This window comes from Embiotoca jacksoni, unplaced genomic scaffold (assembly GCF_022577435.1).
Source record: "Embiotoca jacksoni isolate LCO1_2020_lvr unplaced genomic scaffold, fEmbJac1.0.p SCAF_98, whole genome shotgun sequence".
In the NCBI taxonomy this organism is placed as follows: domain Eukaryota; kingdom Metazoa; phylum Chordata; class Actinopteri; family Embiotocidae; genus Embiotoca; species Embiotoca jacksoni.
Genome location: NW_027185456.1, coordinates 29771 through 47500, shown reverse-complemented (window position 1 = coordinate 47500; position 17730 = coordinate 29771). Strand labels below are relative to the sequence as shown.

At 44.8% G+C, this 17730-nt stretch overlaps 2 protein-coding genes across 7 annotated transcripts in view; both read left to right on the top strand.

The window, feature by feature from the left end:
- Positions 1-5794, top strand: part of LOC138193875 (LIM zinc-binding domain-containing Nebulette-like) — a 56108-nt gene extending 50314 nt beyond the window's left edge. For 3 of the 5 annotated variants that reach the window (XM_069142160.1, XM_069142161.1, XM_069142159.1), the window contains 6 exons: positions 1-90; positions 559-663; positions 801-893; positions 1108-1200; positions 1461-1619; positions 1967-2058. The exon at positions 1-90 is cut by the window's left edge and continues 15 nt beyond it. In XM_069142160.1, coding sequence (XP_068998261.1) covers positions 1-90; positions 559-663; positions 801-893; positions 1108-1200; positions 1461-1619 — 540 coding nt within the window. In that variant the 3' untranslated portion in view covers positions 1967-2058. Of the gene's footprint in view, positions 91-558; positions 664-800; positions 894-1107; positions 1201-1460; positions 1620-1966; positions 2145-2441; positions 2535-3328; positions 3460-3885 lie in introns of those variants that run through there. The other 2 variants (XM_069142163.1, XM_069142162.1) reach the window with 2 other exon arrangements.
- Positions 5795-9914: 4120 nt separating this feature from the next.
- On the top strand, positions 9915-16676 carry ssr1 (signal sequence receptor, alpha). Of its 2 annotated transcripts, XM_069142166.1 has the most exons (9): positions 9915-10079; positions 10961-11118; positions 11428-11524; positions 11624-11886; positions 12019-12095; positions 12180-12258; positions 12504-12597; positions 13702-13716; positions 14663-16676. In XM_069142166.1, the coding sequence occupies exons 1-9, from the start codon at positions 10010-10012 to the stop codon at positions 14728-14730; spliced, it is 921 nt and encodes a 306-aa protein (XP_068998267.1). In that variant the 5' UTR covers positions 9915-10009; the 3' UTR covers positions 14731-16676. The 2 variants fall into 2 exon arrangements, with proteins under 2 accessions (XP_068998267.1, XP_068998268.1); XM_069142167.1 differs by lacking the exon at positions 13702-13716 and having other exon boundaries at positions 9916-10079.
- Positions 16677-17730: the final 1054 nt, after the last annotated feature.

The window sequence follows — 17730 nt, the reverse complement described above, 5'->3', positions numbered from 1 at the left end:
GAGGCGGAGCTTCTGAAGGGTCGGTACCGCCTGGTGTCAGAAACCCCGGAGATGGAGCGAGTCCGAGCCAACCAGAAACACATCAGCTCTGTAAGGACACGCTCCTTTATTTTACCTCCACACGATCACAGCGTTGTCAGAAAATAAAGCTGACCAAGTGTTTCTCTTTAATGTATAGAAGTGGGCGGAGCTTCCAGTTCTGAAAAGTGGGGGCTAATGTTTGGAGGTTCCTGAAAGTGTAATGCCACCGAGGGCCACCAGAGGCTGGCTCCTAAAAAGCCTCTCCATAGACTGCCATTCAGCTTCTCTTGTGAATATCATTAATTATGTTAGGCCTCAAAAAGCGGTATGTTTTGGGGGGCGTGGCTGTTTGACTGACAGGCCTGTAGTGCAGTCAGCTGGGCGGGGCATAGTGTCTTCAGTTCCATCGCTCGCTCCTCCCACAGCTTGTCCAAATATGGTCACTTTCTGCTCCAAAATAGCAACATGACCACGGTTTGGTTGCCGCCTGGTTGGAAGTCAGTGTGGTTCCAGCGGTTGCTCTCTGTCGCCCCCTAGCTGCAGTACTGCTGGGACTCCAAGCTGATGAGAGGCCTGATGTCGTCGGTCGCAGAGACGCCGGAGATCGTCCTCGCCAGGGAGAACGCCAAGAAGTTCAGCGACGTATGTCCACACACACACACACACACACACACACACACACACACACACACACACACGCTTCCTTGCAAAATTTACAAATGATTTTCTACAAATTCAGTGATGTTAAAAGGCGCTGTTGGACCTCTGGTTCTGTTCAGGTCCAGTACCGGGAGGAAGTGGGGAGCGGCACCGCCGTCATGGACACGCCTGAGCTGGAGCGAGTCCGACGCAACCAGGAGAACATCAGCTCGGTGAGTACAAACACTGACTCATGATGTCCACACAGGGTTCCCACTGGTCCTGGAAAATCTGGAATATCCTGAAAAATCTGGAATATCCTGGAAAATCTGCAGACTATTTTTATTTATTAGACTCAGAGTGGGAAGTTGGTCCGCTGACAGTTTCAGTATCGAGGAGTTCAATCCCAGCATGCACCACTGCATTTCCTGTCTGACTCCTCACCAGGTGAAGTACAAGCAGAGCGCGGTGAAGGCCACCAGCGTCGGAGTGACTCCGGAGCTGCAGAGAGTCCGACAGAACCAGGAGAACATCAGCTCGGCAAGATGCACACACACACACACACACACACACACACACACACACACACACACACACACACACACACACACACACACACACACACACACACACACACACACACACACACACACACTTACTTACCAACCTGACATCTAACCTTGAGGCTGAAGATCACACAGAACATAGACCTTCCTGTACGCACAGACTCACACCAGCACATACACAGCTGCTTGTTGCCATGGTGATGTCATGTTGTATGTGTGTGTGTGCGTGAGCAGGTGAAGTACCAGCGCGGGTTGCAGGAGACGAGGGGGCGGAGCTGCACGGAGCTGGACACGCCCGAGTACAGGCGCGTCAGGAAGTCGCAGGATTCCGTCTCCACGGTAGCGGCCTGGTTGCCGTGGCTCCCGCCTGGGCTGTGGGAGGAGCTAACATGAGTGAGGTGGCACTGCCGGGTGGGACTGACGCACCGACACTAACGCACGCGGAAACGCTTCACCATCGCCTGTGCTGTGTGTGTGTGTGTGTGTGTGTGTGTGTGTGTGTGTGCGTGTGCGTGTGCGTGTGTGCGTGCGTGTGTGTTAATGAATAAAGTTTTTAAAACATTCCCTGTGTGTGTTTTATTTGCTCACTGACCAAACTGCACTCTGACCTGTGTGTGTTGTGATGTCCGACACCAGAGTGTGTGTGTGTGTGTGTGTGTGTGTGTGTGTGTTTAAAAACTCTCTAACACTCGTCGTCACGGTGACGCTGACACTTCCTGCTGCTCGTTTCCGTTCGACAGGCGAAGTACCACGAGGACTTTGAGCGTGCGCGCGGCCGCGGCTGCCCGCCGGGGCTGGACGACCCGAGCATGGAGCGCTACCAGAGAGCCAATCAGATGATGGCGGAGGCGGGCTACAACAAAGGGATCCACCCCCAGGCGATGGAGATGGACCGGCGACCGGGAGGCATCATCGTAGGTCAGTGACCCCTCCCTCCCCCCAATTCAATCTGTAATTCTGTCGCCATGGTGATCTTATTTTAATACAGTTTTTTTCAACAATAAAAGCCTTCACTTCTGAGCAGCTGGGAGGCTTTTAATTTGATATGATGGAAGGAAGCAGCACAGTGAAAAAAGGAAACTGTGTTTGAGCTGCTGTGATCTGATTCCTACCTGCTCAGGTGACGGAGAGAGGACGCGGGTTTATTTCATTCACTGTTGTGATGTAAATGAAACCACATGTTTTGTCCCGAATGACTTTTCCTTCCTCCTGAAGACCTGAAGGTGTGGAGGACCGACCCAGGCTCCATCTTTGACTTTGACCCGCTGGAGGACAACATCCAGTCCAAGAGCCTCCGCAGGATGTCCGGTAGTCCACCTGAGTCTCTCACAATAACACACCTGCACGGAGATGGAAAGAAAAAACTAGATTTTAACAGCAAAGGCTCAAGATGTTCACATAAAACAGAGACTATGACACACGGGGAAGATCCTTTTAACTTTTATTTTGATATTTCTCTCTCCTCCTTTTGTTATTTTTCTTTTAATTTACGTGTTCACAAAGATTTTAAAGTTGAATCTCTGCAGGTTTAGTTCATTTTTTTTCAGTTTTTAACTGATTTATTTTGTTAAATCAAACTCTAATTTTCTTAAAGATGAGTAACAGGTATCTCACTTAACATCTAGTTGAAGTTTTGTTTGCTCTTGTCAGATTTTATTTTTATTTCTCCCATCTTTTCCTCCCTGTGTCGTTACATCCGTCCCGTGCTGCCCCCTGGTGGCGGCTGTCCGTCAGAGCGGGCCGACTGCAGGCTGAGCAGGCAGCACTCGCAGCAGTCTCTCACCCACAGCCAGGCTCAGTCGGGGAGCTCGCTGACCTCTGACCTCTGGGACCGCAGCAGCGCTGGAACTCCGGGTACTCGTCTTCCAGCCTGAGTGAAAGCACCGACTGACTCGTGTCGTCTCGCGTCTCTAATCTCCAGATAAAACTCGACTAACTCACCGTCTCCCCCTGCAGGTTCCAGCATGAAGGTCACTGTGTTTTTTAGGTTCTCTAACAGCTCACACGGCTTCTTCCCCCGAGATTCATGAGAGTCCCACGAGTCGGGTGAAGACCTCTCCCTCTAACTTGTCCTCCGTGTCCCCCTCTGTCCCCCCCGCCAGCCCCCGTCCTCCCCGGAGCGTACCATCAGGGCATCCAGATGCAGCAGCAGCAGCAGTACCACGGCTACATGCACCAGACCAGCATGTCGTCGGTCAGATCCGTCACCTCGCCGCCTCACTCGGCCACCATGGTACGACCGGCTGATCATATTTACACACGATCGAACACAGAAAGCGATAAATTTACAGACAGATCAGGTCAATAATTGTGTCGTTGAGGGCGTGAAACATGTTGGAGAACAGGTAACTGAAACAAAGTGATAAAGAGGGAAGAAGAAGAGCACACAGACAGCAGGGAGGGCAGGACAACGAGGGACAGCTGAATTTAACAATCGTCACAAATGTTCAGGTTAACAGCGGACACGTTAACGTGTTGAAGTCGGGTGCTGATGTTGATCAAGCGACGACACTCGGAGGACTTCCTCGTGAAGGTCACAGCTTCTCCGTGCGCGTCACTGCGCGCAGCAGGAGCAGCCTCTAAACCTTCTGACCCGTGTGAAGTCTGACCTCTGACCTCTGACCTCTCCTGTCTCTTTATTTTGTGTCTCCATGCTCAGCGTGTCTACCGAGCGCTGTACGACTACGCGGCTCAGGACCACGACGAGGTCTCGTTCAGAGACGGCGACGTCATCGTCAACGCTCAGCCCATTGACGAGGGCTGGATGTACGGCACCGTGCAGAGAACCGGCAAGTCGGGCATGCTGCCGGCAAACTACGTGGAGTGTTGCAACTGAAGCGCTGGGGGGGGGGGCTAACACTCACTATAAAATCCACCCTCGCCGTCATGGGAGCAGACGTCGGTGATGTTCTCTGCGTTCCAGGGTTCATTTAAATTTCTGAGGTTTTTTATTCGATACGGTCACGTAACGTATTTTTACTCTCAATCAGGCTCATGATTCTTCTGGAGGTGCAGAAAGGCTTTTTGGGGAAACAATCAGCAACTCGACAATGAAAAACAACTTTAATTCTTCACTGGTAAATACCAGCTGGAACGCACTGAACATCCCAGATGGGTGATATCAGGTATTAATAATCCGTCTGAGGGTGGTTTTATTTGTGGAGGAGAGCAGAGGCGGATGAAGTGGAGAGATGAATCGAGCATGCTGTCGATATCAAAACCTACGAGTCGAGGAGGGAATGACGAGGAGGATGCATGAAGGTAGAGAGAGTAGAAATTAGTTGAGTCACCTGGGACACCGAAGGAGGAAAGTTAGGAAGGACAGAGTGTGTTTTTCTTTCCTTAAATTTATAACGGAGTGAAAACTAAATGTTAATTCAGGCTAAAGTTTAGTGATGTTCTGGTTTTATCACCCATGAAAAGACCAAAACCAACAGCGGATGAATCTCCAGACTAAACTAAAAACAGATTACACTGTTCCAGAGATATTCTACAGAATATCACCGGACTTAAAAGAGTTAAAAGATGGGAAACAGGAAAGTAAATAAGGATGGAAAAACATTTAGATCTGTCTTTAAGACATGAGTTTGAGAACGAGGAGAGGAAAGAGGGTTTAAAGTCAAGATAAGAAGTTGGAAAATCTAAAATGGTTTTTATCTTTGGACCGATGCAACCAAAAGCAGGAGGGAGGTCGGAGGGATGAGTGGAGGGATTGAAGAAGAAATAAATAAGGACGAGGTTTAGAGACATCTCAAGTTTTAATCGTTTATTTATCCCGAGTTTTAATTTAATGTTCAGGTGAGTGTAGTTTCACTTTTTTGACTTCTGATTTGCAGAAATCTGCAGAAAGACAGACAGATCACACGACTTAACTAACACACTGTGTCTTTCTGTTTCTCGTATCAGATGTTTTTTTTGTATTATTTTTAACTATAAATAAGAGTTTTCAGGTCGTGTGCTGTCCAGATAATTCATCTCAGTGGACTGAAATCTGAACAGACTGTGTGAGTGCGTCGGGGCTTTGAGATTTCTGTACGTCGCAGACTATTTTGATACACAGGCTCCTGTCTAACATTTTGGAAAGATATATTTTACTCTTGTACGTAAACCGCTGAGTCGTGTTTTTAGGGTGTGTTGTCTTGCTGTGTGGATTGCATCCTGGTCATGTACTGAATAAAACCTTCACTCAGCCATGGTTTTACATTCTAGCCGGAGAGCATTTTGTATTTTGTTTGTTTGATTTCATAAATACTAGATGCAATAGAATATCATTTACTGAATAGTCATATGTTAACTGTGTTGATTTTTTGAAAGAGGCACTTTGTGTAATTTTATAAATCCTTTTTTTGTGTGTGTCTGGATCAAGGATTTTTAAGCTTCTAATGTCACCGCTGTAAAGGTTTTTTTTTTCTTATTTAGTCTGTATGACATCACAGATTATACTACATTTATTTCCATATTCTTTGAAATTATATATCACTCAATCTCAGTTATGTTACTTTGCCATATGATAATCGCAGTGTGTTACATGTGGGAGAAATAAAAACAAAATGAACTGTCAACAGAAATGTGGCTTGACATTTATTTTCCCCTTTAACAGAAACCTGACATTTAGTTCAGTAAAACATCCATTAATACTTTATATTCTGTAATAGTACATGCCTATAAGTACTCACACAATAATTGTGTATACACAGATTCATGGTGCAGTTATTATCAGTAGTGATAAAATCTCTCTTATAATAAAGCCTCCAATACATTCAACAATTAAGGAATTTTAAGAAAACCAAATGAAATTAAAACTGCAAGCAGTGATGTACGGGCCCTCGCACTCCAGCGTGTCGCCTTCCCGAAGCCGTCCCCCCCGACGTGCAGCGCGCCAGGGACCGCGTATACCCGCTTAAAGTTGCTATTTTTGTCTCGTTTCCTGTCTCCAGCAGGGGGCGTTGGCGAGCCGTTTGGCCACACCGACTGGCAAAACACATCAGATGTATCTCTCACCGCACGTTTCGAGGTTTCAAGCATCCATTGACCTTAAATGTCAACTTCCTGTGTCACAGCGAGACATCCAACTTTGCTGCATCGTCACAGCAACACCCAGCCACGTCAAGGGCAAGAGTTGAACCTGGAACCTTCTGACTGGGAGGCAACAACACTAACCACTGCACCACTGTGCTTTCTTACATAACAGTCATATAAATTATATAAGTCAGACAAACACCCAATAAAGGCAGCACAACTTTGCAGTTGCTAGCGTTGTCATCTCACAATCAGGAAGTACTCGGTTCGATCAGCAGCTTGGAACTCTGTCTGTGGAGGATTGCATGTTCTTGCTTGGAGTGTGACTTTGTCACATTTATGACTTCATGCATGATGTTTGTTTTACATCATGGACTACATGCATAAGTTAGTCGTCCATTGTTAGACGACATATTTTACTTTAGTTATTACCTATGCAGGAACATTCAAATTTCACACAGAAAGTCCCAGGCGGGGATCGAACCACGGACCTTTAGACTGTGAGACGACAACGCTGACAACTGCACTGTTGTGTTGCCTGACATAATTTGAACTGAAGACATACTATAGAATGTCGTCTGAAAAATGATCAAAAAGTCATATTTTGCACGACATGCTATAGTATGACTTTCGTTCAAGTTATGGAAGCCAGCATAGTGGTGCACCTGTCAGCGTTGTTGTCTCAGTCTGAAGGTACCAGGTTCAATTCCTGGCTGGAACATTATATGTGGAATTTGCATGTTCCTGCAAAACTAATAAACTAAAATTTGTCATCCATACTATGGATGACTAACTTATGCATGTAGTCCATAATGTAAAACATTACATTCAAGCAAGAACATGCAATAAACTGTTTCATTCTTGTGCTTGCACTTTGCAGTTTTATTTTTTTCAATTTAGAGTATATGTATAAAGTCCTATCTAAACTCTTTTTGTCTTAACTTGAAGAAAAACATTATAATTAAGAATTAAAACTGCAACCTATTACTCCACCGTCCACAAATATTCATTCAAATGTGACCAAAATTGCCGCAGACATTCTTTGGATCGTAGATATACGTGTTTTCAAGGAGGTCTGCAGTGATATTAAATATCTTCCTGTAATGTGTTGTGAATGCAAAACGTTTTCAATTTCTCCAAACTAAAAGTTGAATCACCATCAACAGGTGGAATCTGAACCATTAATAACAACCTTGGTGAATTTAGTCACCATTTTTGGCGATTCACACTTGTTGTACTTCAACAAACTTCTCCCACAGATTTTTTTCGGACGGACTTGAAATTGAGTCTGTGCACTCTGAACATGTTTGGAATTAAAAGTTATCAAAATAATTTGTTTTAGTCGATCGGTCTGCCAGTGGCGTTGTGGACAAAAAGTGACCCAAAAGTCATGCTATGGCATGTTGTTCAAAAAATAACTGGCATTTTCAAAGTCAGAAATTACTAATGACTTTTTTTGTAAGTCATGACAAAGGTGGGGATTGAACCCCAAACCTTCTGGCTGAGAGGCAGCAATGCTAACCACTGCACCACCAATTTTCCCAGGAGTTAGGCAGCATTGTGACAAATCTTTGGCTCACTGCAACCTATAACTCCACCATCCACAAATATTCATTCAAATGTGACCAAAATTGCCGCAGACATTCTTTGGATAGTAGATATACATGTTTTCAAGGAGGTCTGCAGTGATATTAAATATCTTCCTGAAATGTGTTGTGAATGCAAAACTTTTTCAATTTCCCCAAACGTTTCAACTTCATTAAAAGTTGAATCAGCATCAACAGGTGGAATCTGAACCATTAATATCAACCTTGGTGAAGTAGAATCTTTTATCTGTTGAGTTAACCAGACTGTCGGCTGAGTCTCTGGAAGCTCTGAGTGAACTCCGTGGTACACTTTCTCCTGCTACGACTCATTCTCCGCCACTGAAGATAGTCCTGCGGTCTAAGACGCCGACTCCCAGCTGGAAACGACCTCATGAAGACACGGGTTCGAGCCCCGCCGAGGTAACACAACACACATGGTTCACGGTTTACCCGCCGAGGTAACACTCAAGGTTCACGGTTTACCCGCCGAGGTAACACAACACACAAGGTTCACAGTTTACCCGCCGAGGTAACACACGAGGTTCACGGTTTACCCGCCGAGGTAACACAACACACAAGGTTCACGGTTTACCCGCCGAGGTAACACACGAGGTTCACGGTTTACCCGCCGAGGTAACACACAAGGTTCACAGTTTACCCGCCGAGGTAACACTCAAGGTTCACGGTTTACCCGCCGAGGTAACACAAGGTTCACAGAGGGCGAGTCCCTGTAAGGGTAAGCCACAAACCAAAAGTAAAAAAAAAAGTCCAAAAGAGACTTTTTTTTTCATTGTGTACTGGTTGAGTTGCTTCACAGAGAAGTAACTTGAGGCATGTCAGTTCAGAAAAAGGTCATACTCCAAAAAGTCATAAAAATGTCATACTATAACATGTCTAAAATATGGAGAAAAAAAAGTCATACCATAGCATGTCGTCCGAAATATGATAATAAAGTCATATTTTGGACTACCTGACTTTTTTGCGATTTAAAGATTTAAAGCAACTCATAGTTTCATGGCGAGACGCTCAAAATGGCCGCCTCTCACGGGCACACACATCGACGAAAACGAATTATTTTGATAACTTTTAATCCCAAACATGTTTTCTATCCAGAGAACCTAAATTCAAGTCGGTTGGACAAAATCCCTCGGAGGAGTTCGACAAAGTACAACGTGTAAGAATCGCCCAAAATGGCAACTAAATTCAAAATGGTGGACTTCCTGTCGAGTTGACGTAAAGGTGCAATTTAACTTTTTGTGCGTCTCGGTGTGATACACGTGTCCACCGGATTTGGTGAATTTAGGTAAATGTGGCCGCCGGGGCATCTCTGTAGGGGGCGCTCTCGAGCCGTTTGGCCACGCCCACTCGCGACTCCACGAGAATACGAAGTTTTTCATCGGGAGACAAATGTGTTTCCACTTTCATGAGTTTTTGAAGATGATAAAGCCTCCAAAAAGGAAAATCACTTTACGTAAGGAGAAGAACATTTTTCTGAAACACAACAGGGCTTCACACCGATGCTAATTATTTTACTTACTGTATTTTAAATAACTAAATAGTAAACATGTCTGTTTTTTGTGCAACTAAACGTTTGTAGTACGTAATGGACACAAACATTTAAAAGATCAGCAATCATTTTTAATAGCTGATTAGTCAGTGCTGGACTGAAAGACATTTCAATAAGTTGTTTCCGGTCCTTTATTTTGAAATTTTGCACAGAAACTCCCATTTGGTTTCCATCTGCAGCAGGGCGCTATTCCCTCGTCATGTTTACAGGTTGTTGTTTTTAAATAAGTGAAAGAATATAAATGAGAGTTTGCTCAGCAGTCACTGAATACATTATTTGTATTCTGCTTTCGGAACCAGATACACTTCCGGTGTTCAGTCAAAACCCGTCGACGTTGTTCTTCCCCAACTTGAATCCAAACGTATAAAAAGCAATCAGCTGTCCTCTGTGGTGGTTAATCTCAAACTAAAAAATAACCACTACTAGTTATTTTTAACTACAACTTAACCAAGGGCGGGGGACATCATTCGAAGGGGAACAGACTTCCGCCCCAACGCCGACTGGTGGCTGTCTATTGCGCATGCGTCGTGGTAATTGTAACGGAAGCGGCGCAACACACCTGAGCCGTCTGACCGACACTGAATGGAAACGCACTGATTTTTGACTTGAAAATGATGAGATTTGTACCCAAACTGCTGCTGCTGGTGCTGCTGGCCTTCCCGGGGAGCCTCCTCATCAGAGGTACGTCTGGGCACGAAGGGAAGGGCCGTGTGCTTACGAGCTTGGGCAAATGCTAGTGTTAGCAGCTAGGCTAACTAGCCGCGGTGGGAGAGTGGGAAGGCCGCTCGACATGTGCCGCTAAATCTTTAAAAACGAAAACCGCGTTTATGTCTTCAGGCCGGTTTGCGGAGATCTCCCTGAAGCCTTTCTTACCGCGAACGCCGCGTTTTCACATCACATGACCTGGTGTCGGCTCGCTCAAACGGAAGCTCTTCATCCGCCTGCTTAGACTGACGTGTCCTTACAGTTAGCCGGGAAGCTAACTACCACATGACCGGCTTCATGTCAAATAACGAGTTCAACCGTTTTTAATGAAGTTTAAACTCTTGAGTGACAACGTGGAATATAAACGGAAACAACACGCACCGATTCAAGTTACAGTCATCTGAATGGAGTCACTTTTTCAGCTTAGCTACGAGGTACAGAAGCTGTTATTTTAGATGCACACTGAATCCATGAAGTAGATTATTATTATTATTATCATTATTATTATTATCATCATCATCATCATCATCATCATCATCATTATTATTATCATCGTCATCGTCATCATCATCATCATTATTATTATTATCATCGGCAGCAGCAGCCCATAATCTTTTTAAGGCTGTTTAATACACGTTAAAACTATGAATAGTTTCCCTAATTAATTGTTAACATAGTTTATTCCAGTGTTCAAAAACAAACATTTTTTTTTTTTTTTTTTTACATGATTTTTTATTAATTTAAGTTCAGTTAGAGGAGCTCTAAAAATAAATTAAGTGATTGAATTAAATTAATAAATATTTGTTTACAACGGTCATGTGTTACAACAATGTCCCCTTGTTTTCCCGTCCAATCAGGGCCAGCGGCCGGCGCCCAGGACCTGACCGAGGACGAGGAGGCCGAAGCCGAGGCCGAGGCCGTGGACGTGGACGTGGACGAAGACGTCGTGGACGACGTGACGGCTGAGGACGAGGACGACGAGGCTGAAGTGGAAGACGACGAAAATGCGGAGCTGGTGAGAGACGGAGGGATAAAAATCAATCTAATCATCAAAGGATAATTTAGTCCGACGGTTTATTCAAATACGAGGATTTGTTGCTTTCACGCTGTAGTTTGTGTTCAAATTATATCTTTATAAATCAAATATATTTGTATTTTGGGTCTTGATTTGCCGGATCCACAAAAGAGTTCAGTTTTGCAGCTGCTATTTTCTGATGCTTCTACAGGGACACCGAGTTGTATTGAAAGAAACCAGCATGTCTCATAATGAAATCTGTTCATCCGGTGATACTCGGGTAATATTAACGTGTGTGTGTTCGTCTAGACTGAAGAGAAAGAGGAGGAAGAGGAGGAGGCTTTGGTCGGAGAGGTGAAGGCTTCCCCCAACGCCGACACCACCATCCTGTTCGTCAAAGGAGATGGTGAGTGACAGGTCCGACTCCTCCTCTGCTGGACGATGATAAAAACCCGTCCTGACCCGCGTCCTCCTCCTGTTTTTGTTTTTTTTCCGTCTCTTCCAGACTTCCCCGCCAACGACGTCGTCAAGTTCCTGCTCGGCTTCACCAACAAGGGCTCGGAGAACTTCGTGGTGGAGTCTCTGGACGCGTCTTTCCGCTACCCGCAGGACTACCAGTTCTACATCCAGAACTTCACGGCGCTGCAGCTCGGCATCGTGGTTCCTGCCAGCAAACAGGCCACGTTCGAGTACTCCTTCATCCCCGCCGAGCCGATGGGCGGCCGGCCGTTCGGGCTCGTCATCAACCTCAACTACAAGGACGGCAACGTACGCTGACTCAGCTTTTTAGTTTTTAGGTTTTTTTTTACCACGTCTAATATAGTAAATATAAAATGTTATCGTTCTTTCTTTTTAATTAATTTATTAATTATTTTTTTGATGTTCTCCTCCTGCCTGCAGGGAAACATTTTCCAGGACGCCGTGTTCAACCAGACCGTCACCATCACCGAGAGAGAGGACGGACTCGACGGAGAGACGTAACTTTTCAGACTTTTCGTTCGTTGCTGCATCACTTCCTCTCTCTCTCTCTGTTAACCTCTCGTTTCCTTCTTCTCTGCCAGCATCTTCATGTACGTCTTCCTCTCGGGCCTCGGGCTGCTCGTCGTCGTCGGCCTTCACCAGCTGATGGAGTCCAGAAAGGTGACGATGCACCACAAACACTTTTTATTCTGTCGGTCAAACACAACGTGACGCATGAAGAAATCGAGGAGTTAGCATGTTTCCGTGTCCGTCCGTTCTTTAAACTTGGCAAAAAAAACAAAAAACATTCACCAGGTAAAAACGGTGGACTGATCAAGATTTTGGTGGTCAAAGGTCAAAGGTCAAAGGTCACCATCACGTCGAATTTCCTTGTTAAACTCTCGTCACCGTGTGTTTGTCTGCAGAGGAGGCGTCCGGCTCCGAAGGTGGAAATGGGAACTTCGAGCCACAACGATGTCGACCTGAGCTGGATCCCTCAGGAAACACTCAACCAGATCAGTACGTACACACACACACACACACACACACACACACACACACACACACACACGCTGTGACCTCGTCAGCTTGTCGCACGCCAGCTTCTGTTTTCTGCACCAGAGTAGACGCTTCACTTCTAAAGTCTCTTAAAATCTGCTTCTTGGTGTGTTTGAGTCTGAATGGTTCCCGGCTTCGTGCCATGAATCTCACGTTAGATCGAACCGAAGCTTTGAGCCGTAGATGTTTGAGATGTACTATTCCAGTAGTACATGGATGGATATTGGATCCTAATGCGAGAGAGTGTTCCTGAACGCAGCACAGTGATGCACACGGAGTGTTCAACAGCCAAGTGGTCCTGAGCCCATGCACTGATTTCCACTGGACTACATGTCATGTTGGAGAACCCTGTTCCCATGGCGACACAGTTCAGGTGGTTTCTTTCCGTTTTTTTTTTTGTTTGTTTTTTTACTATAATTTAATTTTGTTTTTTTTTAAAGATCCATGTAAATGAAGCAAACTGACGCCCAGAAGAGCACTCGGACTAAATACAGCAGGGAGGGAGGGAGGGGCAACGAGGGACAGGTGAAGCTAATCAGGGGTTGGGCCAACAAATTATAAAAAGTGAACAGGAAGTGAAACAAGAGGCGAGTCATTTCAAAATCAAACAGGAAGCACCAAACCCAGACTGACCCGAAGACTACGAAGTAGAAAAGAAGTCAGAACCAGAACAGAACCTTCAGAAGGTCCCGGTGGAACTCGGTGTCGATGGTCTGACCCCAAACGTTGTGGAGCTGAGCTGCGTCCCCAAAATGAAAAGAAGTTTTATTTTGTCCAAATGAATCAGAAGTTCTGAATCTTCTGCACATAAACGTTTATCTTGTTTGCACATTTGCATTATTGTGTAAACAAGACGAGTCGTCGTCCCTCCGGGTCGTCTCGGAGGAGGACGTCTTCCTGTGTCCGTGGATGTTTTCGCTGATGTCTCTGTGCAGGTGTTTCTGTGTTTTCTCTTCTCACCTCACCTGTTTCAGGATGACCTTTAACCTTCACTGCATGAGGATCACTCACCCTCTTCTTCTCTCTCTCTGCCTTCCTTGCTGTCATGCTTTCCTGCGTCTTCAGTGCAGAGTCGCAGAGGTGAGGTGTGTGTGTGTGTGTGTGTGTGTGTGTGTGTGTGTGTGTGTGTGTGTGTCTGTGTTTTTGAGTGTGTGTGTCTGTGTTTTTGTGTGTGTGTGAGTTTTTGAGTGTGTGTGTGTGTGTGTGTCTGTTTTTGTGTGTGTGTGTGTGTGTGTGTATGTGTGTGTGTATGTGTGTGTTGTGTGTGTGTGTGTGTGTCTGTGTTTTTGTGTGTGTGTGTGTGTGTGTGTGTGTGTGTGTGTGTGTGTGTGTGTCTGAAATGCAGCTTTCTCCTTTATTTATTTTTTAGAACTGAAGTCTAAATGTTCTGATGTTGAAGCGTTTGTTCTCCGGTGAAGATGAATGTGTAGAAACTGCTTCACGCGACACGTTCTGATCCGTTAGTTAAAGTCTGAATGACGTTAAAAACCAAAGAATAGTTTTGTTATATTTTAATGTTGTATATTTATCTACTGTGAGTCAAATTAAGTTACAAGCTATCGGTGGGCGGGACGTAGTATCGTCAGGTTTCCGATCAGATCGGTCAGATCCACCGCTGGCTCCTCCCCCAGCTCGTCCAAATATGGTCACTTCCTGCTCCAAACCGCTCCGAACTAACAAGATGGTGACGGACAGAATCTGAACTGGAGGATTCATAACGTTCACAAACCAACGATGACATCACTGATGGATGATGACATCACTGCTGGTTGATGACATCACTGATGGATGATGACATCACTGATGGATGATGACATCACAATGTCGTGAGCAAAAACGTTGGATTCAAAAAAGGTTAAAATATATTTCCATAACCGTCGCAGCTGCTTTTACAGTTTTAAAGCTCCGATAAATCGACCTCCTCGCGGCACGACATTTAAGTTCTGTGTGAAAGTACTCGTGTGGAGGCCTTGATGAAATATATAAAAGGGGGCGTGGCTTCACCTGTTCTCTTCCTCTTCCTCAGATAAAGCGTCTCCGAGAAGATCTCCTCGCAAAAGGAGCCAGAAACGCTCGGCCGGCTCAGACGAGTAGTGAGGAGCGCCCGACGCCATGGCAACACAACTTCAACCACCTGGAGGAGGAGAAGAAGGAGAAGAAGGAGAAGAAGGAGGAGGAGGAGGAGGAGGAGGGGGAGGGGGGCTGTGAGCTCCGCCCTCTCTGCTGGGAAACTAACCGGTGCCAATCTCAGCGACGGCTGGCTCTACTTTCATCTTCAAAACTGTCGAACACAAACGGCTCTTTTTTGTTTTGTTTTTTTTGTCCCACGAAAGAAAAGTTTTAACGGATTCATCGCTTCACTTACCGGAGAGTTAAAAAAGAAAAAAGGCACCACGGGACATTTCTATCTTAAAGGTTGTTGGTTTTCTCTATTGTTGTTTTTTTTCAGAGGCCTCACTAAGATGACTGCTGTTTTTTTTGGGTTTTTTTTTTTATCATTGTGAGACAGTATTGATTGTTTCTTTTCTTTATCACCTCCCACTCCGGTCGGTCGCAGGTCATCAGTCCGATCAATCGACAGGAAAAACTGATCAGGAACCGATTGAATCAGTTTGACAGGAGCAGTTATTCAGCAGAATAACGGATGAAACCGGCGGTGAGTTGCAGCCCTGCTCCGATGTGCGATGGCGCCTCGATAACAGCAACTAATGCTGTTTTTTTTCTTATTTGTTTTTTTTTTCTGTAGATTTGCATCGGTTGCTTCGATCTGAGCGTTTTGGGGGATTTGTTGGGAGTTTGTAGGTTGTTTCCTCCACAGACCTTTTTTTGTTTTTGGTTATGATCTACGAGAGCTCGCTGCCATCCTGTCAAACTGAAGCACTCTGGGAAACCTTTGCAGGTTTTTTTTTTATTTTTATTTACCTGTATTTCACTGTTTGTTTTATTTTTTTTATTTTTTTTGGGGGGGGGGAGCCAAAATAAAGTGTCGAAATCATCAGAATAAACTGTAAATTGAACACGGAGGAGATTAGCAGGACGGACTGCAGCTGTTCCTCCTAAAGACTTCAATTAATGGGAGTTTTCTCGTCTGACGCTGCCTTCAAACATCGGAGGTCCAACGGGTGGTGATTCTGGCATTTAAGCAGTTTAAATTCGTCGCTGTTTTTTCTCATTTTCAACAACGATTTAAAGACTTTTTACGTTAAAATGTCACGTTCAGGAATGAGAAAACGTTAAAAAAAAAAAAAGACAAATAATGGTAGAATAACTCGTTAATCACTGAAAACAAAATCAATGTGAAGTTGTTAACTTGAGCTCTGGTGAACCTGTTAGGAGGATGTTTGGTTTACAATTACTCTAGAAATAAATTTTAAAAAAAGTATAAAAACAGATTGTATATGATGAAAATAATCTTCAGCTGCAGAGTTGATGAGAAATAATCAACAAAACAACCAGGTTCTCTTGTTTAAAGTTTTGTTTGACGTATTAAAGATTCATGGGACTATGTGGACTCCGCCCCCTTTAGGTGATCTGGTGGCATTAGCGCTGTCATGCTAAGCTAACACCCATCATGAGAATTTAAACTGAAGACGTGTGCCTGTTTTCTACCTTTTTATTTGTAAACAAAAACAAAAAAAAAGACTTTTGTCTTGTCGTCCAGCAGCTTGTTCAGAATCAGAAAACTTAAACAGTCTTCTTCTTCTTTGGTTTGTGAAAATGAAAGCACTGGTGTAAATACTGGCTGATCGATGCATAATTTAGTGAGCTAATTTATTCAAGTGGCAGGTCGGGCATTGAAATATGGGGGGGAGGGGGGGGGTAGGTTTGTATACTGTATTTCTTTTCCTTTACCACTAGGGGGCCTCTGCAGGCGCCGGTTCTCGGCTCCCGTCCTGCAGAGCGGCGTCGCTTCCTGTCGAGCTTCGTGGCCCCGAGAGGAGCCGACCTCAGACAAACGAAAGACGAGCGGCTGTTCAGAGATAACGAGCTTTTTATTTGCTTTTAAATGTGCCGGAAAATAAACTGATGATTTGCTGTAAGTCTGCTGCTGCTTCGCGTGTTTTTTTATTCTCTTGTATATTAAAATGATCAGAAGGTTTTAGTTTAAAATGTGTTCATGAAAATCCCCAAACATGTTCGACGTCGAGTAAAAATACGTTCCATGTACGACTTAATTTAAAAATCTAGTCAAGTTCAACGTGACATCATAATGTCCCGCTGGAACCCTCTTCAGATGTGAACTCTGATCTTTGGTGTCCAATTTAAAACCGGTTGTGAGAAGAGAATCCAACAACGCAACAAAAAGGAAAATCTCCGACCGAAGCAGACGTGTTTGGGTGAGCGGAGAGAGAAAAGATCAGCATAGAGACCCGCGACGGTGAACTGTTGGTGGAGCCGGTGGTCTTGGACCACAAACATGGAAGAACCACAAGCGTGACTCACTCGGAGTCGTCGGAGATCTTTTACTGTTTTATTGAGGATGTTGCTGATGGTTGTTTCTTTTGCATGCGAACAGTTGAGGTTTATTTCTTGGAAAAAAAACAAACACGAGGCAACAGATTAAAAAGCTGACGTTGGCCTCCCAGAAACAACATGGTCACCTGGTCTCAGTCCAACTTTTCACGAGTTAGATGGAAAATGATTATTAATATCTGATGTTACTTGTGCGTGAAGTATTTCATCAGGTTTGTCCAGGAAGTCGACGCGACCAGCAACTCTTCATATCTCGTTAGGTTTGTTGTGATTTCTGTGAGCAGAAATGCGACACTGTGGATTTTCCATCGGAAAATCTTCGGTCCTTCCTGTTTATCAGCTTTCAGAGCCGGAGCACCGAGCATCGGTGTGAAGCCCTGTTGCGTTTCAGAAAAATGTTCTTCTCCTTACGTAATGTGATTTTCCTTTTTGGAGGTTTTATCATCTTCAAAAACTCATGAAAGTGGAAACACATTTGTCTCCCGATGAAAAATGTCGTATTCTCGTGGAGTCGCGAGTGGGCGTGGCCAAACGGCTCGAGAGCGCCCCCTACAGAGATGCCCCGGCGGCCACATTTACCTAAATTCACCAAATCCGGTGGACACGTGTATCACACCGAGA

What these genes read in the sequence shown, in the direction of transcription:
- ssr1 (XM_069142166.1), top strand. Translation starts at nt 10,010, where the DNA reads ATGATGAGATTTGTACCCAAACTGCTGCTGCTGGTGCTGCTGGCCTTC. An exon ending in CCTGTTCGTCAAAGGAGATG is followed by an intron (nt 11,525 to 11,623) that starts GTGAGTGACAGG and finishes CGTCTCTTCCAG; the next exon opens with ACTTCCCCGCCAACGACGTC. An exon ending in TCAACTACAAGGACGGCAAC is followed by an intron (nt 11,887 to 12,018) that starts GTACGCTGACTC and finishes TCCTGCCTGCAG; the next exon opens with GGAAACATTTTCCAGGACGC.